Source organism: Sphaeramia orbicularis, chromosome 17 (genome assembly GCF_902148855.1).
Source record: "Sphaeramia orbicularis chromosome 17, fSphaOr1.1, whole genome shotgun sequence".
Taxonomy (NCBI): domain Eukaryota; kingdom Metazoa; phylum Chordata; class Actinopteri; order Kurtiformes; family Apogonidae; genus Sphaeramia; species Sphaeramia orbicularis.
In genome coordinates this window covers 26,176,520-26,201,622 of record NC_043973.1, presented here as the reverse complement: position 1 = coordinate 26,201,622, position 25,103 = coordinate 26,176,520, and the positions used below count along the sequence as shown (strand labels likewise).

General features: G+C 37.5%; 1 protein-coding gene across 2 annotated transcripts in view; it reads right to left on the bottom strand.

The window, feature by feature from the left end:
- The window catches only part of LOC115437293 (phosphatase and actin regulator 1-like), a 61,954-nt gene that overhangs the window by 8,183 nt on the left and 28,668 nt on the right, over positions 1-25,103 (bottom strand). The window contains exons 1-7 of one of the 2 annotated variants that reach the window (XM_030160490.1): positions 23,428-24,046; positions 19,921-20,085; positions 11,162-11,242; positions 9,415-9,618; positions 8,028-8,373; positions 5,300-5,502; positions 1,945-2,101 (exon numbers count right to left, since the gene is read on the bottom strand). In XM_030160490.1, the coding sequence (XP_030016350.1) occupies positions 1,945-2,101; positions 5,300-5,502; positions 8,028-8,373; positions 9,415-9,618; positions 11,162-11,242; positions 19,921-20,085; positions 23,428-23,707 (1,436 nt within the window). In that variant the 5' untranslated portion in view covers positions 23,708-24,046. Of the gene's footprint in view, positions 1-1,944; positions 2,102-5,299; positions 5,503-8,027; positions 8,374-9,414; positions 9,619-11,161; positions 11,243-19,920; positions 20,086-23,427; positions 24,047-25,103 lie in introns of those variants that run through there. The other variant, XM_030160491.1, reaches the window with a different exon arrangement.

Sequence of the window (25,103 nt, the reverse complement as noted above, 5' to 3'; positions counted from 1 at the left end):
TTCGATTAATCATGATTAAATATCTTTCATTTTTAATCTATATTAATCATGTTTCATTTTACATGAGCCAACAGACTCAAGGAAGAAGGGAATATATATATATGTACTTCACATGTTTATTAAACAGTTTAAACAAAACAACTTGAAACAACTGTTCTGTCTTGGGGATTTTCTGTCCTCATATTTCCATCCAGAGGGCCAACGTGCTGTTTAGTGTCATCCATCTTTATGGGTTGGTTCTGCTGCCTGTCACTACCAGATCAACTGCCCATTTGCGCATGCACGACGGTAACTCTACTTGGACAAACTGCCTGAAATACATTGCCAGAGACATTCAGAGTCATTCTGCGCTGCAGATGGGTAAATTGATTGAAAATAAATCATCATGATTAATCTAATAAAAAGAATTTGATGATTAATCCGCGTTAAGTTTGATAGCCCTAGTATAGACATTTTGTCCTACACACACATTAGTATTTTCCCTTTCCATTTCAGTGTCTTTAACGTATCGACTTTGAGAGTAATTGTTTTGGTTTGTTGTGATTTTTTTCTGCATTGATTCCAGCACAAAAAAACCCTCAGACAAGCCCTCATAGCCCAGCACACAAATTAAGAATAAAAACATCAAAAGGCAAGACAGAAGCATTTCCTGTCTTTTCAAGTATAGCAGTAATATTGGAAAACCAATTATATACACAGCTTAGCAACGCCCCCACCTCCCCGTCCCCCCTCCATGGATCTAAGCAAATAGGTAAGAGATCCCTCCATTGGGTATTTACTCCAGTGAGTCATACATTTTAGCTGGAAACAAGTTTTTTTTTTACCTTAACTGATGCAGGGAGTAGCTTCTAATATCAGTTTGATAGAGAACATAAAGATTGGACTCTGTTTCGATGGAAAAACGTCACATGGTGGAGGCCTGTGGGGGCTGCACTATGATCCGGGGTTGTTTCCGTTGGTCAGATTTAGGCTCTACAACATTATGTGCCCAGAATTGGCCAACATAAATGCTGTTGCATTGCATAAGCTTATTAAAACAATACCACAGCAAATGTGTGCTGTTACAAAAGTTAAAGGCGTCCAACAAAATAGTAGAGTGTGTGACTTTATTTTTTGGCTGGACTATGTATGATATACTAGTTAGTTTCATTTTTACTCATTCTCTGGCATTTCGTCTTTCAGCACATCACTATATCCCCTTTATTCAAACAAGCAATCCATGTTCAAAGAGCAGAGGGAAACCAAACAGGGCTGGCAATCCGCTGGGGGAAAACATCATGTTGTTTGATCTATTCAATTACTAGAATTTCCATTTATGATCTCGACATATGTATACAAATGTCCTGTGATTTGTACGCACTGCAGCAGTGTGTGTGTGTAAACTGCTGATATGAAGTGCTTTGCGTGGTTCTGCTGTGTGGAGGAGTCGGGTGGAGATAGTTTGGCACATGCATCACCGTGGTGATTCAGTGAGCGAGGGAGGAAGTAAGGCAAGAGGAAGAGAGACAGAGAGAGTGAGAGAAAAGAGCACACTAGAGAAGAGACAAGAGAAGGAAAAAAAGAGAGAGGGTGATGCATTGCTGAAATTAGGTCAGCTCCATTTTCAGAGCCTTGTTTTAAAGAGATAAAGCTTATCGGATGTTCAGAAAAAAAAGGATATAAAAGTGTTTCAAAAGAAAGCCTCACATTTGCAGTGATTTTTGGACTGAGTCATGCTTAAATTAGCCAGGATATGGGGCTATTGTCAGCTCAAAGCACAAAGGTAAAACAAAATGCTCAGTTAGAGTGAACAGTTTGTGTTGCTGCTATTGTCGTTGTTGTTGTGGGGTTTTTTTTCCAGCCACACTGACATCTATCTGTGGTTATGTAAGGTATTTGATACATATGTAAAATAAGCATGTGTGTTAATGTATTCCAGTTTAAAAATGCATGTGTGTGTCTCACCTTGTTAGTTTGGTGCCTATCTGTTGCCTAGATTCCAGTCTCTCCTCATCTGTCTGCATGGGAAGGATGTTTTTCTCCTCCAGTTCCCTTTTGGATGGACGGTTACTCAGCTTGATGGCTAGAGAGTCTTTCCTCAGCACCTTCTGAGCCAGTGTACCTAAAACCCCCATAACCACACAAAAATATGAGAGACTGCAGGCATGAAGTGGGAATCTACAGCGTCATTTGTAGAAAATATAATCTGTATTCATTTATCATCTGTTCACCATTCATTTTTTCCCCCAAATACATTATATACTGGATTTGGACTACATATTACTAACGCTTTAAGATTACCTTACCACTACTACCACTATTTGGATTACAATCATTTTCTCTTAATTACTATTATGATGATTTTGGTAAATAATTAATTGCTCATTTTAATTTTATTATGAACTAAATTTCCCTGCGAGTTCATGTCATCATTATTCTGCTTCTTTTATGACCAATGCTAGAAAAACAATAGTAATTCACCACTGCTAATCCTGCACTTTCTGAAGGTTTGCACAACACTTAAAAACATACACTAATATAAATGCATTTGGAAAAAAAAAATGCTTTTAAAACAAGTTCTAAGTTCCTGGTATCTTTAAGTGTAGACCTAGATTTGAGGAGGTCGGGGAAGATCTAACACCAATATTTAGAACACACGCTTTTGTCTCCTAAATAAAACCATGAAAGAGGCGGAGGATTTTATATAAAAAAAAAAAAAAAACTCTCTAACTTCACACATAATTATTTTCTCCATAGACGCACAGTGCTGTCATCTGTGTCAGCAATATCTTTTGTTTCCTCTGAGGTTATGTTTGTGAAGACAGGTTAAAAAATAAAAAAAATTTAAAAAAAAATTAGGCATTAAGCCAAAAAGAGGAAGAGGTTCATCAGGACAATAGCAGCCAAAACCAAGTAAGGTTGTGAGTCACTAGTGTAAATGTATTTAATTTTTTTTTTTATCATTTATTTATTAGAATCATGACTAGATTATTGTTTACCAACAAATCTTAACAAGGTTACCTCCCCAAAAACCTTGCTAATTGGGAGAGATGCTACCAATATTAGGTCCAGAATCTGTGATTTATTGAGAGTATGGGACAATTCAATGAATTAGAATTTATCCAGCCTTTGTATACAACTCCCTACAAGTGCTAAATAAAATATAATATTAAATTTGGCAACATGAACATGATGATTTTGATGCAATCTGTGAAAAATTATTTTAAGTTATTAAGGAAAGCCAGTGAGTTGGATTTACAACTGTGAAATTCTTCAACTCGATCTCCAAGTATGTATGCAATAGGCTGCAGGTTTGACCTCTTAATATGCTACTTGTTAGCACTTAATTAATAGGACATACTAACCCAGATGCTTAGTTTAGCTGTGGTTTAGATATTACAAGACTTTAATCCTTTATCGGGCAAGTAACTATTTTTGGTAATTTCCACACATTATTAGACAGTGACAGCAATATTAACAGTGAGGACAGTGAGTCAACAATCTCAGGTCCAATGTGGTCTACAGGGTCTGTAAGGTCCACCTATGCATGAACAGTGAGTGTACCTGCTTTGTTAGGTACCATGAAGTAATGGTACTAATGTAAGGAATGATGTTCAAAGGGAGAATGTGGATGTGGACAGGGGTCTGGATCAGCACTTATGTTGGTCTTAAAGTGATGCTCTAATATACATGCTTCTTTCACCATACATGTGTTTTTCTTGTATTTTCATATAAACCTCTTTGATTTTTTATTTTATTTTTTGCCCCTTATGGGTAAGGAACCAAATATGGTAACTTCATTAACCTTGATTTTCTACTTAACAATAAAGATTTTTTTTTTTTTAATTTCACAAAAGTAATAAAGTCTTGTTATGTCCTCCAACAACACACTACGGTTGAATTTTTTTTAATTTCAAAGTATTTCTATGAGTGCCCAATAAAGGGTTAATACATTTTCTAGCTGTTAAGGTACAGGAAAATAAATATATGAATGCAATTTATAATATTAGAAAGTATTTTAGATTCTATAACCTAGTTCCTGAACTTGTGTTTTCCTATTCATACTGTAAACCAAAGCGGGAAAGAGGCATAAATTGGTAAATAAAATTCACAAGAATGCAAGAAATGATGCGTTCAATGTACATCTCTTGGATGACGAACCACAGACCCCACTGAATGCATCCTTCCTGTGTTTGAATGAAACCTATGCCCATGACTCATATTTTCAATGTCCCTAGAAGTCATGATGTGGCATGACTAACAATTTCATCACACATCACCAATCACAACCTTTAAAAACATCAACATGCTCCTATGTGGAAAAAAAGCTACACAGTGCCAAAGATAGTTCTGCTCAGTTCAGCTGTCTGGCCAAAGGGTGTTAAGTGCAAGTGTTTCCATGGGTGAACGCCTGCTTCTGGATACACACAAGATCCTGATTTGGCCATATTTTGAAGGTCATAAAATATCTGAGCGCCAGTTGCCAAGTTGAGGCCAACAGCGATACAGATCAAGACTAGATGAGCAAATGCGTCATCACGTCACATGTACCGAAAATATTACAAGTTCACCTCCCAAGACAAATACACTGTTAATGCATCAAAAAAACAAGTGGTGCCAGGCACAACAAACCCCGCCCCTCAGACATATTGTAGCTTATTTTGGCATAGATCCAGCTGATGTCATCATGTCTATGCATGTGCTGATGTCGGCATATCAATTGCCTCTATATATGTGCCAAGTACGAAGTGAATTGAAACAAAATTGATGTTTTTAATAGACATTTGAAATTTCGCCCATTTTAAGCAAATGGGGGGAAAAAAAAGATATAAAAAAAGTCATAAAAAATTTTAATGTTGACCTTTGTAACTACATCTATTCTGAGTCACTGGTAATCTATAAACCCAATATAGTATGAATTCAATTAATAGTTTTGCTGCTAGAGTGTTAACAAACCGAACCAAAAACAGTACCCCTTGCCTCTCCTTCGGGGGGGGGGGGGGGGGCAGGGTAACAATAATAATAATAATAATAATAATACATTTTATTTATAAGCACCTTTCAAGACACCCAAGGACGCTGTACAACAAGATAAAACAAACAATCCATAAAATACAAAGAAATAAACAGATTAAAACAAATAATTACTATATATAGAAATGAAGTTGTAGAATGGAGATTAGAGTTTATGGGGGGTAGGCTATTCTGAAAAGGTGAGTTTTGAGTCTGGATTTGAATGTGGGGAGAGAGTCATTGATTAAGCCGCTGTACTATACACAGTAATGACCAAGTACAGATTTTAGGTGGATGCGCCACTCACTTGTAAATATGGAATCATCATCTTCGTCGTCGTCGTCATCATCATCTACATCGTCGTCCTCATCCTTATACATGCTGGGCAGGTCTTCATAATCGGACTCGTTGGGCATGTTCTCCTTGTCGTCCTCATAGTCGATGATCACAGACGGCACTTCTCTTCTGTCCAGGGGAGCACACTGACTGCCACCCACGTGTAAGACAGAGCTGGTGGTAGAGAAAGGGAGAGATGTTTGCTGGGTTTAGAGCAAATCTGAGCCTTCATTTAATGGGTCATGCTTATGGTCATACGGTTTGGCCTTATTAAGAGGATGAGCCTCTGCAAACCCTCAATAACAAATACCCAGTTTACATGGGGAAAAGATATCATACACACACATTTCACATTATGATAGTCTTTTTGTAGTCTTTTGAGGTGAGATAAATATATGATAAACAATGATTATAAACCCTCTCAGTTTAATTTTATATAAGAAAAAATTTAATCCAGTTCCAGTTGAATCAAACTGTAAAAATAAAAAAAAATAAAAATAAAAAAAGAGCTATAATACAATATTAATAGTATTTTCTGATGTTCTACACAATTTTATGAAAATGCCTGAACTACACAGAGCATAAAGAGCAACATATTATATTGTAACTTCCCTTTCAAGAGGTCGTCTTTCATGCAAATTGCTCACTGGTGACATATTTGATAGATTGATTAATCACAGTGTAGTTGGAGCGTCTTATGATGAGACACTGTTACGCAAGCTTTTAGAATAATTATAAGCAATGTCAGGACCATTACTTCCGTATCTCTGTCAAAATGGCTTTGGAGCGACAGATCCTAATGTAGAAGATTACATAATATCCAATCCGCTACCCTGTCCCTTTTCTCCAAACAAGAAGAAATGTGCTCTTGTAAAGAGCAGCTGGTCATGTTATGTCAGGTCAACTGCTGGAGGGACGCCCACTCTATGCGCCTGTGCCCACACATACACACATTTACTTTAAAATTAGGCCATGCTGCCCTGTGAGGCAGTGTGCTGATTTAGACCTGTACACCAGCAATACATGGCAGGATGCGACCTCAATAACATCAGGATATATTTATAAGTAGCCGTCAAGTCGACACAAAAAGAAAACCGAGCAAAAAGGAAGGTACGTGAATCATAATACAGTCAGTACTCTGGTGATGTTTAACAGATGTTTTAAGTCCCAGAATTGAATATTCAAGCACCCCCTGTTGATATTGAAGTCCTTTGCAAAATATTAAGCCATCACTGGGTTTGTTTGGGTTTTTTTAGCATTGTTATAATGACAACGCATGCATTTCTAGTTTCTGTATTGAGATGCAACCAAGATATACAGGATGCATGTAAGGCATTAAAAATAAAGTTAGGGGGGAAAAAATAGGTTCTACAAAACCAATATTTAGTGTGACCCCCCCTTTGTCTTTAAATCTTTTGCTCAAACACTATCAGATTTACTGCATTTGTTGTCATGTCATAAATTTGACATTTTGGCTGCTTTTTGATCACATTAAATACAGGCTTTAGTTGACAGAAGCCATTTACAGGGGCAGAAAAAAATATTAGAACATCAAAAGTCATCCAAAACAATGGTTATGCAATCAAGTACTAACTCCTGTGTGTATCATGTGACTAAAACAGACAGAAAAGAAAACACGGAATGCCTTAAAGCACTGTTTTTGGCAGTACAATGCCATAGATACTGATGTAAGAACTGAAGTGATTTTGATTATTATCAAGAAAACCATGGAAAATGGATAGATATCAGCTCTTAAATTAAACTCTTATGAGCTATTTCTGTTGTTACTATTATATTTGTCCAAACAAATGTACCTTTAGTTGGACCAGGCATTAAAATGAACAAGAAATTGAAGAAAACAAGGGGTGGTCTAATAATTTTTTCCACGACTATAGTTCAGATTTTTTGCGTTAGATAAAGGTGGCCTAAAGATTTTGCCTATTGCTGTGACTATCTTTATTAGAAATTGGGTAACTGTTCAGCAGAACATAAGTCAAAATAATAAATTCCTTTAAATAGAATCAAACTCAACATTACTCATCAATACATGTGAACATGCAACTAAACAGTCAATCTTCAGGTGTAAGTGTGGATAGCAAAATTATTATTACAAGAATATTATCACAATAACTAAGAAAAGTTCTTATTTTTCAATCCTGTAATATTGTATCCTCCCATAGATGATTTGTTGGTATAGCAAGGTTCCTACATGTGTCTACAAGTTAAATTTAAGACTTCTTAAGACCATTTAGAACAGAATTTAATACTCATTTCACAGTCATACTGGCAAAAATTTGTTACTTCTAGAATTTAGAAAAATATGTTTATTTACTCCATCGACTTGATTCCCACCGTTTGGAGTTATTTCTCACTAGGGGCTGCAAAGTTAGCAATAATTGGTTCCTCATTTCAATATAAAAAGTCGGGTTAGAACGGGTGGCTCATAATTTAAGACCTACCATATCAAATTTAATACCTTTTAAAGGCTTTTTTTAAGGTATTAAATGCAGATTTGTAAATTCAAGGCTTTTTAAGACCCTGTGGGAACCCTGTTTAAGCAAACCACATTAACATTAACACAATATTTCTCAAAAATTAAACTAAAATAGAACGGTGATGCGAAGACAGAGGCTGATCAATGACCCGTTCCTGACTGGAGGCCAACTGCATTTAATGACCCGAGCATCGATGGAACTAACCTTTCAAACCTCTGCATGGAAAGCGCCAGTGTTTTATTAAGCTCCTCGATGATGCGACTGGGTGGGTGCAAGCTGCCGTACTGAAGCTGGAGTGGGTGACCATGGCTCTGGTGGAGACTGGATAAACCGACGAGCTGGGAGGGCAGCAAGGTGCCGTGGTGGGGTGGCATTCCTTGGGGGGGAGGGACACACTTTTGGGAGAGACCGCTGAGGGGGTTTGGGGATGGAGAAGGGGAGTTTGAGTCTAGACCCCCTGGAGGCACACAAATCATCACTTTCTTGGGCGGCAGAGGAGGAGAGTGTTTTCCCCCGGGCATGCAGGGTAACTTCATTGGCTGACAAGAATCTAGAGAAGAAAAAAAAAAAAAAAGACAAGAATAAAACGTTTAGACATTCGTATATGGGTTAATGTGCATCACATGACTGGTGGACATGGATAAACAGAGCTCATGCTTGATGAGACATCGCTCAGACGTCAGTGCGGTGATGGGAATTAGGCCGGGGTAATGCCACTTCCCTCCAAGTGACAGATTGACAATGACAGACAGCCTAGCTGACCTAACCTCAGGGGAATTTAATGAGACTACTATAATCCAGTGCACATGTTTTGCAACACAGGTACGAACTAAAACTGATGGTCACCATGGCTGATCGACCAGAACAAGCACTCATAGTCTAGCACAGGGGTGTCAAGCCAAAACCGGCCCACCACATGGTCCAATCTGGCCCCTCAGTGCATAAAGTTAGGGTGTTGAACTCATTGTACTTCAGGGGCCACATACAGCCTAAATAATAGCATAATAACCTATAAATAATAAGAATTCCAAATTTTCTGCTTGGTTTAATGTGAAAAAAGAACAATTACATTATGAAAATATTTACATTAAGAAACTATCTATTCACAATAAAATGTGAATAACATGAACGAATATGAACCTGAAAAGTGCAATTTTAACAATATTCTGCCTGTTTGTAGATCCACTGTGATCTATAAGTTGTGTTAATAATAAGCTGAGACATAATATGCTGAAATTGCAGTTATTCTTCTTAATACATTTCAGGTACATGTACATGGTTGTCCAGATTATTCACATTTTCATAATGTAATTGTACTTTTTTCTCACTAAAATATATAGAGAAAATTGGACTATTAGTTATAGGTTATTTTACCTGTCAGGCCCACTTCAGATCACATGGGGACGTATGTGGCCCCTGAACTAATATGAGTTTGACACCTCTGGTCTAGCATGAGTGTTTTGATCCCATTTACAGCCTGAGGAACAAAATGTATCACGAAACAGTCATACTGGAGAAAAACTGCATTACACACACACACTGAAAAAACAGAGAACACCACAGCTTGAAGTGTTTAAGTACAACAACTGACCTGTGCTATGATTTGGGATCCGAGAGAAAGGCTTTGGGGGGAGAGCAGGAGGCTGTTTGTGGTACAGCAGTGGCTTAGCGGGGGTATCCTGAAGGTCTGATGGGTAGGTAACAGATTTCTTGGTTGGCAGGACCATAGATGACTTAATAGGGGGCTCCTGAGTGCAGAGGCTGCCGTCCATCGAGGACCGGAATTCAACAGTTGCTAAACAGAAGACAGACAATTCCTAAGTAGACTGTTCGAAGTGGGACAAAGAAGAAAGCTGTGCCTATTTAACAACTCAAGAGCATTTTATCAGCACACACCAGGGACACAGTGAGCCAGGCAGTTTTACTTCAATACTGTTACAGCATTGAGACACTTGATTGTTTTTGCATGATCATATTTGAAGGCTGACAGTGTTGTTCCCGATACAGCTCGCCTACACCATCCCTTTGTTTTAATTTCAACAGTTGATTCCACTTATATGTGGCATGCACAGTTAAACTTCAGACTTGGCCTAAAAACAACAGTTTCTGAGCATTTTCATGAAGAACAATTTGACTGAATCTCCAAGTTTATCCATGGAGATTGTGAGCCGTGTCCTGTTTATTTCTGAGCCAGACTAGTGATAGTGTGGTTAGTGTGTCCCATGTTAAATCCAGGCACAGAGAGTGCCAGACAAAGGTGCCAACCACATAAAAGCCGATTACAATCCAGCAGCCAATCAGATGAAAGGTTAACACATTTTTGCTATTATGGAATTTCTTTTTTTTTTTTTTTTTTACCCTATTTTTGGTCAATTGGGACCATTTCTATTTTGAGGATGCCAGACTAGACCAACATAGTAAGTAATATGACATACTGGCTCAATAGCAGCTCAGTTATTTCTAATTAAGTCATTCATAATCTATAATCAGTGGGATGTCAATGTTGATAACAAACAGTTACGAGCCACAAAGATTTACTTTGCATGCCTAAAAACTCATTTGCAAAGCATTGCACAAAAGCTTTTTGATTATGGAAATTAGATTACCATTGGGAAGTAGATTTTACGCACAGCTGGCCCCATTAACATTTAAGGAATGGGACAATTTGTGTGCACAAGTGATGGCATTTATTCTGGACAGTACTGCACGTTTAGGATGACTTGGCTCATGAAATATATGAGTGTACGATTCTTTTTGTATTTGTGGATCAGTTTGTGTACACATGAATACAGTCACAAAAGCAGAAGTTGTAAAACAGTACAAAAATAATTAAAAACCCTAAATTGTTTTGTGTCTCTCTCTCTCATATCTTGGCAGTTTGTGCATTTGAGCACAATCTTACAAGCTTAACTTGTAAAACAATACAATGAAATTAAAGCCACATTTGGCCTCAGTGGTTCTTTTCACATCTTGGCAAAAGTCAGTGGACTTTCTTAGCTCCACCAACTTTGTTTTGTGATAACCTAGAGGCATGAAACCCCTGCTGTCAGCCTCAAATGTTCGCTCCATCTCTGAATATGGGTCTAAGGCACATCAAATCAAGATCAAAGAGTGTATAAAAAGCTACAAAATTTCTGTAATGAAAGATCATATCTCTAAATTTCCCGTGCCAAATCTTGAAGACTGCACTTCAGAGGCTGATTAATGAGGAGATGAATAACTAAAAGTACAGCGCACCAACCCCTCTCACAGTTCAACTTGAAAGCAAGAAAAAAAGCACGGTTTTCAACTTTATTAAACTGGAACAAATAGACAAAGAATGCATTATTAAACGTTACCTTTTTCAAAGATCTCCTTCAGCACTCCTCTCTTGATCAGTTCGTCTCTGCTCTGTCGCACTGACATCTTCCTCTCCAAAGCTGAAGAGATAAAGAACATTAATGCAGTCATTCACCATATCTTTCATATCTTAAGGTATTATTAAAACAACATTTCTTGGCCAACCCGTTCCGTAAATCCGAACAGGATTTTCCACACACACAGAGAGCAGATCTGTGATGAGAATAGAAGGTCTCCAGGCAAAATGGTTCAGTTATCATAAGCCATTGGTTTTAGAGGATTTTGTAGATTTTTCCTCTTGATATCAACAGTACCAAGACATCAGTGGAGAGCGTGAGAGATAATGCTGCATATAAAATAAGATCCTCACATCTATTGCTTTCTTTTTTTATTCGATTCATCTATTTTTTTTTTCTTTTTTTGCTTTCATTTCTTTTCTTGGGCTGATAGATAATGAATTCCCCCCAGAGATTAATAAACATTTATTTGTATCCCTCTCAAAGGTGTGTTTTGTCAAAAAGCCAATGATAATATATATTTCTTGTAAATAGATATCATATTTTTATCTTCTAGATCTCTACAGAAAATGGAGCAAATGAGAGCAGGGGTAATCGTACCTTTGATTTTGTTGCAAAGATACCACTCTGCTAAACCGTGACAGTTCATCTAAATGCCTAAATAATCCTTTTTACAAATGAGATGGTGCATGAATGGTGTTCAGGAAAGACACATTCCAAAAACCCTTCTCATGCTAATGCATTATGCACAAGATGGCATGTCCCATAGCTACAGCTTGCTGCTATTTTTAGCCTTCAAAAGTTGAGGCGTTTAACATTTTCTATCAGAAGCCTGAACAAAGGCTGCAAAAAAAATCGCGCTAGTAATTTCGAAATCTACCCCTGCATGGAAACCAATTAAGAATGTGAAATGAGGATCAGGCACAACCCTTGAGCATGCAGTGCAGGAACCTCCCTGCAGGCCTTTGTAGCTCCTGCTTAAGAAGGAGATCACAGATTGCCATGTGTGCTGCATGTATAACTCAAGAGCCCTGTCAGAAGGCAGCATGTTCAATGCAAATTCATCCTGCGTACGGATTCATGACGATTGAGACTGCTTGACCTCTTTTTTCCTTGCTCTTAGTAACAGCGTAGGGAATTTAAAACCAACTGCTGAGAGTCCAAAATTAAAAACATACATGACAACAGGCATGCAAATGTCAGATGGGCAGCCCTCTGAGACAGGAATCGAGATAATCTGTGTTTCTGTGCTCTCAAATATCACACTAAAGTGAGTTATCATCCAACATTTGACTCCTTCTAGATACCAGTTGTTTAAAATCATTCCATTCTAAGCAAGTTTGCAGACAAGATATCGGCTTAAAGGCAAGAATTAATTCAGAAGTTAAATATTTTTTCCCCCCAAGATGAGAACATGACCAAAATATCACCAACATATAACCAGAAACATCTCTACTGGAGCCCTGGGAAGGGGACAACTGGAGATACAGCGTGAAATGAAAGGAAACTGTGCTATTTGGAGATGCTAATGATGGCAGCTCCATCAAGAAGTGATTTTTCCTCCCCCCCCTGGAGGTAGCAAAGATAAAATTAGATCATGTCTATCACGGGATACAAATAGACTTATTAAAAGACTTAACCCTGAATCAATGACCGATTTTTCTCATTGTGAATAAATGCAGCCAGTTGAGTAGATTGTTTCCAAAAAAGCACCCCGCACAAGAAGGCAGAAAAGCAGGCGTTACACATTTCACTCCTCCCTCCCTGAATATCTATGCTATTCTCAGACTGTTACAATTCACAGCTGTTCTGAGACTTGACAAATAATTCAGGAAAAATGTCTGTCATTTGAGCAACACCTGGATAACAGCAAATCTCGTAATACTGTGAGAATGTGATCAAAATAAGGAATCTTGGCAGTCAGTTTTCATAAAACTCCCACAATCCTCTTTAAATGAGAGACAACAGCTTCTGACCACTGTCTGTCTAGAGTTTAAGAACAACAGCTACATTTTACCTTATGGTTTTTCAATGTTATTGCTACTCTGTCTGCATAACCCAAAATTCTTCAAGGGCAAATCATCAACTACACAAAGTTGACATTGAGTCAAATCTAATTTTAACACTACTGCTACAGATCAGCCTTTCATTTGACAGACATAACGTCGATCTAAACAGGAAATATCTCTGTAAACATCAGCGATGACTCTTTTCCAGCGCGGGGAAGCCCAGAGCTAATAGGTCGATGCTAGACTATCCGGGCTGTAATATGTTGAGGGATTAAACTGCTGTTTCATCCAAAATGAAAAGTAATTACTCTAAGGTTTATGACATAACTGCCAGCTATGGGATGTCCACCGTTATGCAATACCATTAACTCAAAACCCTTAACAAGGATATGTCTTCAGATTTGACAGACAGCGTGTGCTTAATAAAACAAAAGAACAAACGACTGGGAATATTAAAGTGGACACAGTCTGTGCACCAGCCAAGCATTAAACCACCAGTTAAAACACTGTCTGGGTTTGCATAAAACACCATTTAATTTAATATTTAATGAGTGGATTAAGCAGTGTGCAAAGGATTTCATGTTCATTTCATCAGGACAGTGCCAAAATATTCATTCAGAGCCAGTCACACCAACTATGCACATGTCTCAGAGTTTGACCAGCTAATAATCAGCAGACACTGTGCAATAACATCACTTATAGCTTTATCACTCCTGTCTGTTTATGCACTGTGTAATAGAGGTTGGCTGAGAGTGGATCTTTAAAAGCAGAGCTCAGAAATATCACTGCTATCCACAAAGTTGGAATAAAATTTTTTTATATCTTCTCATGGAATGATTGTGACAATGGGATTTATTCTTATTTATTATTTATTTATTAATAGGATCCCCATTAGCTGATGCCAGACATCAGCTACTCTTCCTGGGGCCCTCCTATTCCAAACAGACATACAGTATCCATTTGCAAGCATAACAACAATGTGATTCACCCTTATATTTCCTTCTTAAGAACACTCAACAGTCAAACAGTCTCGATAGATAAAGTGTAACTGGGACTCAGTATGTGATCATTAGACCTGGTAAAAGGTGATTACTGATGGGAGTAAAAAGAGGAATGTGTGAAAATAAAATGATTCCAACATTATGGCCATCGGTGTAGTTTAAAAATTTAATTGAGATTTTTTTTTTCAGTGTATTGTCAATTTTAATCAGTTTCTCATTACATAAAGGAAAGATGAAAACATGATTGAAAATGCACTCTCTTTATTAACCCTTTAAGCGCCAATACTGCAACAAGCAACATAACTAAATGAAACAGCTTCTTGAAATCTTGATATAAAAACTGAAAAACAAACAAACAAAAAAACCTAATTCTGGTGCCTAAAGGGTTCAAATTATATGCCATATCTGACCGGAGAGGTACCTTCACAATTAATATATCATAAGACACAAACAGGGTGCATTTGGAATTTTTGTTACACAATAAAGGTCTCTATAGGAATAATCTTCAATTTTGGGATTCTGAGAAAGCAAAACCTTGATTAATTGAATTAATTCAACATATTGTCCAGGCCCACTAACATATAATAAAAGGAGGAGGAGAAAACTGACGACTGATATATTGATAATGTCATTGCCACCTTGCTCTCCAAAGATTTTTAATATAAAATGCTTTACAGATGTCTGAGATGAACTATGGTATATTTCACTTTATTAAAAAGCATTGAACTGAACATCTTAAAATCAAGGTGGCATATACCTAAATAAATAAATAAATAAATAAATATGAAACACTGATCATTAGTCTCTACGTAATCAATAAATGTGGTTCTAAACATCAAATTGGGTCTTTAAAGGTATTATATTTTTCTCTGCGGCAGTATTTCCTGTTCAGAATAATAAAACCTATTGGTACTGACTTCTGTTGATACCATCAGTCTCCAAAATGTCCTACTGGTGCCGATTAATCTGTCTGTTTATACAGTATAGTGTAAAGACAGTGATGAATCAACATGTACGTTCATGGACACAAAGAAAGACCTGGAATGTCTCTGAAAACAGATGTTACAGACAGTAATATCATGTCAGAATATAAAAATCAGACTCTGCTCTCCAATCACCTCGAGTATCAATCAAGTATTATTTTGGACAGCCTATGCTCAGGCCTGAGTAGTGTAAGGTCCGGCACTCCCACCACTCAATCTGCACCAAGATGAGAAGATTAGACACTCATTGGGGAGACTGAGCTAAGAGCATATTAAATGAAACTGGCATATGCGAGTGCAGCCTGTATTTATCCGTGAACACTACGCTTCGTTTTTAGAGAAAATATATTCCACTGCGAAGTGACCCAGATAGTCAGAACACATCCTACCAGCCCCGAGGCTCTATAGCTCAAAGTGGAGGCTTTTACCGAGGCAATTCTCTTAACGTGAGCTTCGCGAAAAAAAAAAAAAAAACTGTATTGAAACTTTCATGCAATCTTCTTAATCAGAAGCTCAAGCATTCAGGCTCATTCATCAGGAGCCTGGTCACTGCTTCACAAGATTCATCAACATGCTGAAGATATCACAGGTTTGTAATCTGACATGTATCTTTCACCCCCATGCAGTACGCAAAAAGAAAAAAAAAAAAAATCACAGGACAGCTACAAAATCTTATTTATTTGATAAATTATGATGAAAGACAAGTGAATTTGGGAGGCGCTTTCACAGCAAAAATCAGCAAACTAATTAATTTAGAAGCAAATACTCAAGATAGCATCAAACTTCCACACGGATGTTCTTTTGATCCATACATTTTACCTGGTGAGATCTCTTCCTGACACAAGCACAGTGAGAATACACCAAGGATGATAAGGCTTCCAACTGCGAAAGCCTGCCTCTCTGCCTCTCTCCCTCCCTCCCTCCTTCCTTCCTTCCTGAGGTGAAGAGTACAGTTCCCTAGAGCTGGCCTTCATCTGCCTAATATCACAACAAGTTTATAATCCTCGACTGTGTTCACTGTCCAATTATCTATGACAACATCTGCAATCTCATTGGCTGGCTCACCAAGAAGACAGCAGGTAGAGGGATCGGAGCATAACGCATCCCTACTTTGACTGTATGAATTTTGTCTTGTGAATATAAATGGTGGTACTGATGACCAACAGGTTTATAAAGTACCCACTGTACCTCCTAGAGAATTCACACAAATGCTCGACCTGCAAGCACTGGTGAAGTAGATGACGTGAAGTGGCGGTCACAGTTCTGTCAGCAGCTATCCTGCGCATGTAAAAATGAGGTCATCTTATTCCGGGCCTTAGGGAAAAGTAATAAATAGGGTGCCATCTTTGTCTTAACTAATTGAAAGAGCACCAGGAGAGCCAATAAACAGCAGAATGAGCAATGTTCCATTTTAGCACAGATCAATAGTGGGGGAACAGGTCAACCAAAAATTAAACTGTTTGCAAGATAAACAGAAATGTGTTCCCATTACTGACAAAACAACTAAAAAGCAAGTGAACAATTACTACATTTTCTTCACCATTCATATACTGCATAGGTTTTTTATTCCATTGTCCGATCGGTGGTGCGACACATGACACTAAGGTAGCAGAAAAACATCAATTCACATTTTTCTTTGTTGCAAACCAGTCTTTATGGTAATATTTTTTGTCATTATGGTGCGCTTTGTGCCTCTGTGTACCCAAACAAACAAGAAAAAGAATGAATGCAAAACAGCAATGGGTATTTCTGATTCTGAATAGGAATTACTTGTATGGAAGTTCAATTAAAAAAAGAAAACAATGAAATGAGATGAAGATTTTGGTTATTTTAACCAATTTAGTCAGTGAATTAACAGCATGACTAGTGTTAAGAATAAAGGTTTATCCCAGAGCTGCCCTAAATTAACATTACTGGTAATGAACAAAGTATTTTTTTTTATGTTTCTGTTATGGTTAACCAGAATCAGAATACTTTATTAATCCCAGGGGGAAATTACTGAATAATAATAATAATAATAATAATAATAATAATAATAATAATAATAATTCAGTATTTCAAAGTTTTTTTTAACTCAAATGATATTTTTATGCTAAAATATAGTTACTGTTATTCATGAATTTTCAAATTTACAATTTTACAAACAAAAATGGAAAAAAAAAATTAACAGCACATTATTATTTCTTGATTAAGATGCCAAATTATAGTCACATACTTGCATTCCTTGACAGAAAAATTTCTTTCAGTGATTGAATATTATGATTGATTAATTTCTGCCTTCTCAGACGAACCCAGTGAGTCGCCTCAAATTTGGGAATAAAAAGGTAAATTTAGTGTGAAATTAGTCATTCCTGTTGAAAAACGGTAAAACACTGAGAACTCAATGAAAATCACAGAATCTGCATTAAAATACTTCATAACGCTGGATGGTCTCTGAGATAAATAGGGAAATGGTGGTCTAATAAATTTGCTAAGCACTGTATATCACTTTTGTAACAGTATATATACCATTACGAAGGATGAGCACAAATAATTGATTAGAAAAAAAGGGTAAGAATAGTCTTTTTTTTAAGAGTAAACAAATTTTTATTGAGGGTAGGAGGAGATTTATACTGTACTTCATATAGACACCGAACTAATGTTTATGGCACTGTTTCTGCCAGAGTGCTGCATATGTTGAACCAGAATAAGCATTTAAAGTGTCCTATTTTTATTATTATCATTTTAATTCTAGTATTATTTTTGGGTGACATCACAACTGAACAACTAAAATGATTTGGCATCAACACCAGTCACTAACTTTCCCCTTAATGTCATTTTACCCTGAAGAATTCCTGCTAAATTTCTCCAATTTGTCTACATACTAGGCAACCAAGGTGACTCACAAAACAACATTTTCCTTTAACTAGACTGTTATCAAATTTCCATTAAAGTGCTGCGGTCCATAACCTGACTCAGCCACAGCCAGGAAATCACTGACTTGCTTCCTGTTATCCAAATTCACTGCACTGACTCAGGATTATGTGACTTCTCTCCTTCACTGCATTGCTGGGGTAGTGCAGGCAGACACATTTCTCTTATTTGGGGTTTTAAAAGTTGGGCTCATGTTTGACGCTGAAACAGATGTGACAGTGCTTACGCAGATGAGGTGGCATCACTGTATCTAAAGCACCTGCCTTAGGATTTCTCATGAAATGGCACATTATCTGAAGCTTGAAATGCACAAATATTTCAGTCAGAGGCCACTCAAATGAGATATGGTGATAACTCATAATCCTCCATTATGCTGCTTTCAAAAGAGCCTGGACAAAACAATGGTAGCTTAAGAATTATTGGAGACAGCAGCATTGTGCAAACAAAACAACTGCATAACAAAAGAATGAGCAAAGCATTTTCACTCTGCATTAGCGCTATCAATACAGAAAAAGCCCTTTTATTGTGCGGCTCTCATTATTATCCTTCGGCACAACAGGGGAGGTGACGTTATCAGAGACCATACTGTACACGAATGTACAAATAAACAGACAATATCTCCAATCCTGCAGGATGAAGCACACAATTTCCTATAAATTACACCAAAACGTCAGTCAAAATATTTTACAGTACAGCTCATTTTCACATTTAACGCTTTAAACCCTAATCCTAAAATGGTCCGCCTGGACTTTTTTTTTTTCTTATGACTATAAAAAGGTTAGAAAATATGAAGTAAGTGAGTCTGTTTGCCCATTTTTCCAGATCTTTCAAAATCTAGTAATCATTTACAATTTAGTGCATGTTATAATACTGCTAAAATGACTTCTTCTCCAGCTTCTACTACAAAGCATGAGTGAAATCATCATAATCACCCAAAAAAAACTATAAAGCACAAGATCTCAGGTTTCAGAAACTACTGGAATTTTTCCAATTGCGTAAACAGTGAAAGAGTTACAGCCATCCAAACTGCATATGCGCAGGGTGTGTCACCGATGAAACGTCAGGTTTTAAAGAGTTAAATACCACTTTATCCAGCGACAGTATGTTATACAATATATGACCTCAAGCAAATCATTCAGAGTAACAGTCAAAACCCCTGAGAAAAGGTAAGACAAGCAAAGTCAAATAAATGTTTTGTGCTTGTGTTAAATGATTAATATGACAGGATGCCACATGAAGTCATGTGATCACACCAGAGACACTAAAAGAGAGCAGTGAAGTAGTCACAGCAAACACAACCAAGCACACACTGATTCATTCAGCAAATTCACACCCAGAAAATGGTCATTTGGTTATATTTCTAATTGGGAACATCCTGTCCCATTCAGACCAGATTTAGGTTTCTGTAAAACTGCAAATCCTGCATCGAACCCATATGATGCAGTCTGACAAAACGCCTCCTCCTCATGTCCAACCGAGCTGTCAGTAGAATTTAGGATGTGTCAACCAAGAAAAAAAAAACAACATAAAAATACAGCCACATCTGAAAACAGCCCGTCCTTCACTCGACCCTGACAACACTAGACTACAGGATCAAAGACGCTCTAAAGAGACCTGAAAACATGAAAGTCCAATGCTGCACTTTTGCTGAATCAATTTACTGCATTTTCAATCACCCTGGAGACTGAAACTTCATGCATTTTTCTTTTGGCCAAAGGATATTCACTGAATTTCTTACTTCAACTAGACACTGTATCTCGTAGAAACATAGTTGTTCGACTGCCTACTAGGAATTTTTTCATGCTCACATCAACAGAAAATAAAGAAAATCATACCAGCAGAGGTCTGCTTGAACTTCTCGCTCTTCTTCTTCCTCCATTTCCACGGCTTGAGAAGGCGTCCCAGCGTGGCGAATTTGCTCCGACGACGAATGGGTGGAGTGTGGGTGCCAGAAACCAAGGATTCAGAACGCATGGCGGCCAGCCTCTCTACTTCCTCAGCTGTGAGAGAGAGAATACAAAAAAAAAAAAAAAAAAGCAGGTTCTAGTTTAGATGGAGATGCAGAGGAGGTGATATTCTGGTAATCATGTTGGACAGCTCGTAGTGCAGACACTTTTGCTTACAAAGATCCGAGCAGTAAAAATCTGTGCCAAATGGCCTCCTGAATTCCCTAGTAACTCGATAAGGTTGGGAGGATAAACAAACCTGCATTTCAGATAGCATTACGCAGGACACACTCCGAGTCTAAACAGTTTGAGGCTACATCACGCTGAACTGATTTCCACTGGCTTGCCAAAAAAAAAAAAAAAAAAAAAAAACACTAAATAGACCGATATGCATTTCATTACAAGTGACTATTTATACTCTTCTTAACATATACCCAAAGTCCAGCCCTTAGGTTAATACATGTTATGCTTTCAAGATGGTGCAACTGAGGGAAACTGGAGAAAAAAAGTCAACAATGTTAGCTGAAAATAAATGACCACAGGCGTTTACACGAAGAACTACTGCTCCACTGAGCTCCTTAGTCGCTTTATTTTTAAACGGACTGAACTATTTTTCAGGTGACATTTGACTAGTACTGGAAAAGCAAGAAAAGGAGCATCTGCAACTGGAATAATACAATCTTAATAATATCTGCACCAATAAGACCATACCACTACCTCAGATTTCTAATGGTGCTGTACTTTTCCTACTGCATCTTCAAGTTTCTACCTCATTTCCATGAAAAATAAAAATCATCCTGCAGAGATTTCATACTTTCTTTCAATAACTGATCCACAGTCTGAGTTTAGCTTTCTATTTACATCATAATGTCACGAAAAATATGCTGACGGCTGACTACAACATAACGCTGACCTGAAAAAAGTCAAGATATCTGGCCTCATACAATAAAATATAACCACTGACATTCATAATTTGTGACATTTCCTTAACCTTAGACAAGTTCAAGTGTAAAAATCATGACAAAAAATGTATCAGAAAACAAACAAAAACAAGCTTTTCTTAATGTGCATCAGATTGGAACCTAGATGCGCGATGTGACCTCTAGCAGAGTGTCGAGCCTGTTCATTGCATCAGATCACCACCCTATAACATGCTGTTGGAAACACACTGGTTGCTTGATTTTATGCGATTATATCACACAATGATGTTTGCCAACAGAGACGTATCACTGTGCAGGCCAGTCACCTCCCTAGGGCAATGAGACTGCATGCTAAACAATGTGACAGTAATGCAGTGGAAGTCATCGCTTAAATGCCCCGGTGTGTGAGAGACAACTTTCTTAACAGTTCTGCCATCAGTGCACTCTATAAATAGCTCCACAGTCGATACTAATTGAATGCAATTGAGTTACAAATGACTTCATTAGAGGTCCAAAAGCTAGATTAAGACAGGAAGACAAAGAACCACATCTATCCAGATATCTAGAATCCGACAGCCAGCTCCGTACTGACACATGATAACGGCAGATACAGTGACCTGAGTGAAAGCAAGCTACCTGATCATCCCTTAGAGACATTAAATATGCTTCTGTTGATATCTATTAAAGTCGGATTAATGAGATTTTTTTAATACTGTTGGAATCTGCATTAAACCGGTGTCTGCCAATGGGTGCAAAAGTGTGCCCAATGCAATAATACGTATTTTTGTTGAAATTTTAAGAATAGCTGAAGAGGCTTAGAGGATTCCTGAGTGAAATCCTTTAAAACTTATGAGACATGATTCTATACCAGGGGCCAAAGGTTCCAATGCGGCCTGTGGGATGAATTTGAAAAGTGCAAAAATTCCACAGTCAAGGCTGTCAAACTCATTTTAGTTCACGTTCCACATACAGACCAATATGATCTACAGTAAAATAGTAACAGCAGAATAACTGACAAAAAAGAATGACTCCATATTTTCTTTTCTGTTTGATGTGAAAAAAATATTACAATATGCCTATAAATAATGACAATTTCTAATTTTTCTAATCTTTATTTTAGTGCAAAAAATAACAATAAATTATGAAAATATTTACATTTACAAACTATCCTGTAACAATAAAATGTGAAAAACCTGAACAAATATGAACAGCCTGAGATGTCTAAAGAAAATTAAGCACAATTTTAACAATTTTCTGCCTGTTACTCAGTGTTTAGTGTCTTTGTAGATCCAATCCATAATACACATGTAGAAATGATAAGCTGAGGGATAAGATTGTTAAAAATGCACAAATTTTTCTTAAGAAATTTCAGTTTTTTTCAGGTTATTCACGTCTTTTTTGTTTGGATAGTTTTTAAAAGTAAGTATTTTCAAAATTTAATGGGATTTTTTTGCACTAAAACAAAGACAGAAATTTGGAGTTGTCATTATTTATAGGTTATTATGCTATTATTTTACTAGTCCGGCCCACTGGAGATCAAACTGGGCTGAATTATTGAAGAAAATGGTTGAATTGTTGAGTCTGTTTGTATGACTGTTCTGCCATGATCATATTGTTGTGTGTAATTCAGTTACTGCATTATGTATTTGTTGTGGTTCGATGCCAAAATTACGAAAATAGTATTGTTTGATTCTTGTATCAAGGATTAAATAAGTTTATACGTCTTCCTACTCCTTTTTGACCATGCAATATTCAGGCTTGTATGTGCTGAAGATAGATTCTGTCTATTTAAAGGTTTCATTTTGTTTTGTTTTATTTTGTTTCCTTGCATGTTCGAAATAAATAAATAAATCAAATCAAATCAATGTGGCCCCTGAAAGAAAATGAGTTTGAGACCCCTGTTCTATACAGAGGTGTACTACCTCCATCTTTTCCATGTTTCCTCTTCTGTAATATGCCCAGTTTTAATTAAAAGCACGTTGTTTGCATACAAAGATGGCTGAGTGATGATGTAATGACATGGAATGGAATGGCTTAGATTCTCAAATGGCTATGTGGAGAAAAAAAAGCCTATAGTGCATGAATATGTGGCATTTAAAGAGCTAAAATAAACAAATACAAGAACCCCCACAAGCAAACATGCAGGAGCTCCAGTCCAGCCTAATAAGAAGTTCTGATCCAGACACTAGAGGAAGCTGAGATGCAACAAACACCACTGTCCTGTCTTTTGGGTTTCCAGTCCTACTTCAGCTCTACATTGACCCACTTACAGTTGGAGCCCACATCACAGATCTGCAAAGACACAAAATATGATTTGTGTGCCACAGTGGAACACCTGATCTGTGCGTCGAAGGCGCATATAGGAGCCCAGAGGCATGGCCACTGCCACATAATGGGCTACAGTATCCTGGATAGCAGTACCGCAAGGCTACTATGGAGAAAACCACGCATATCTGTGGAGCCTGTCTGTACTCACCGTCCTGGGTTTCATTCCCGCGACTGCAGTTGCTGCAAATGTGCTTTATCTCTTTCCCGATGTGACAGTGGATCGTAAAGGGGATGTTGTTGTTGTGGTGCGGATGTTTTCCGTGTCCCTTCTTGTTGCTGAGAGACATTATTTTGACCAAGCTGAACGCCTTTTTCTTAGGTTTCTCCACGGCCACGGGCGTGTTTTCACGGCACCCCGTGGTAAGCCAAGCCCCGTGCATGATGGTGGGCGCAGGATCCACCGTCGGGTAATTGGCCGTCTTGAACATCGGGACTCGAAAACGGAGCCAGTGCGCACGGTTAACGACAGAGTGGATTAAAATTTAAGGGCCATCAGTTAAGTCCTACCTGACCTACAGTAGCAGATCCAGTCCAGACCAATGCATTCGCTCCTGTTTTTCGCAGTATTTCCCCTCACACCTCTACCTGAGAGTCCTGGATGTGCAGGAGACTCGGTTGCGCAACGGAAAAGTCAGCACTGCTGATGGGGGGGGGGGGGCAAAAAGAGCCAGATCCAACTGAGCTAATAATAAAAAAAAAATAGAGGGTGAGAAGTGAATGGCAGTGACTACCTCTCCCTCCCAGAGCTGAAAGCAAGACTGCAGTCGGTTGTAGCTAATCCACGATTAGTGAAGCTGAGCAGTGGGCGCCTGTGATTGGCTGCACGGTGCGCTCCTTTAATAGGCCAGTGTGACCTGAGAAAAAAGTTGCTTTCTGCTTCATGTCATAATGGAATACAGCAGGATCCATTGTGTGACAGACCCTTTTTTTGTATTTACATAACATCAGCAACTGCAGTGCACCCACAAACCACCTCTGCTGCTGGAATACAACACGTCCATTTACAAAAACAAAACCACAATCCACACCCCAGCAGTATATATATATATATATATATATATATATATATATATATATATATATATATATATTTTTTTTTTTTTTTTTTTTTATTCATTCAGAGGTGTTATATCTGGGGAAAAGATGAGAGATGCCAGATTAACCCCTTAAAATCCCACAGCTATTTTTGTCCTAACTTCCAAATGAATCATTTTGTCTCTCCCAACAACAACAACAACAACAATAATAATAATAATAATAATAATAATAACAACTTGCATTTATAAAGCACTTTTCATTCACAGGAATCTCAAAGTACTACAAAAAAGAAAGTCCTTGAAGAAATACCTTAAAAAAAAAAAAAAACATAGCCAAAAAACAAAACCTATCTGCAAATTTTTAGATTTTGAGTTTTCACATTAAATGGACTGCACTTTGGGAGGCATAAATACCTAGTATGTATTGTTAACACATAATACAGAAAGAGAGTCTGAGAACAGCAGAATATGCTTAGATATCTTTAACAAAGACCATACTATAATAAAACTAAATGGGTTTTTTTGTTTCCTGAAAAATTTGATTTTTTCAGATTGGAGGTTTTGTATTCTGGCCATTGATACTGGCTTAAACAGGACATAATGGTGGGCTGTGAAAAACCTGTCTAATGAAAAGCCTATGAATGTCTACAGTCCCAAGTGATTTATCACCATTTAATAAAATATCATCCTCTGTAGTTTGCTTTTTTCAGACAAAATCCCTTATTTTCCTATATTATCATTTACTGATCGTGTGGATGTTAATTTTTATTTTTATGTATTTTATTAG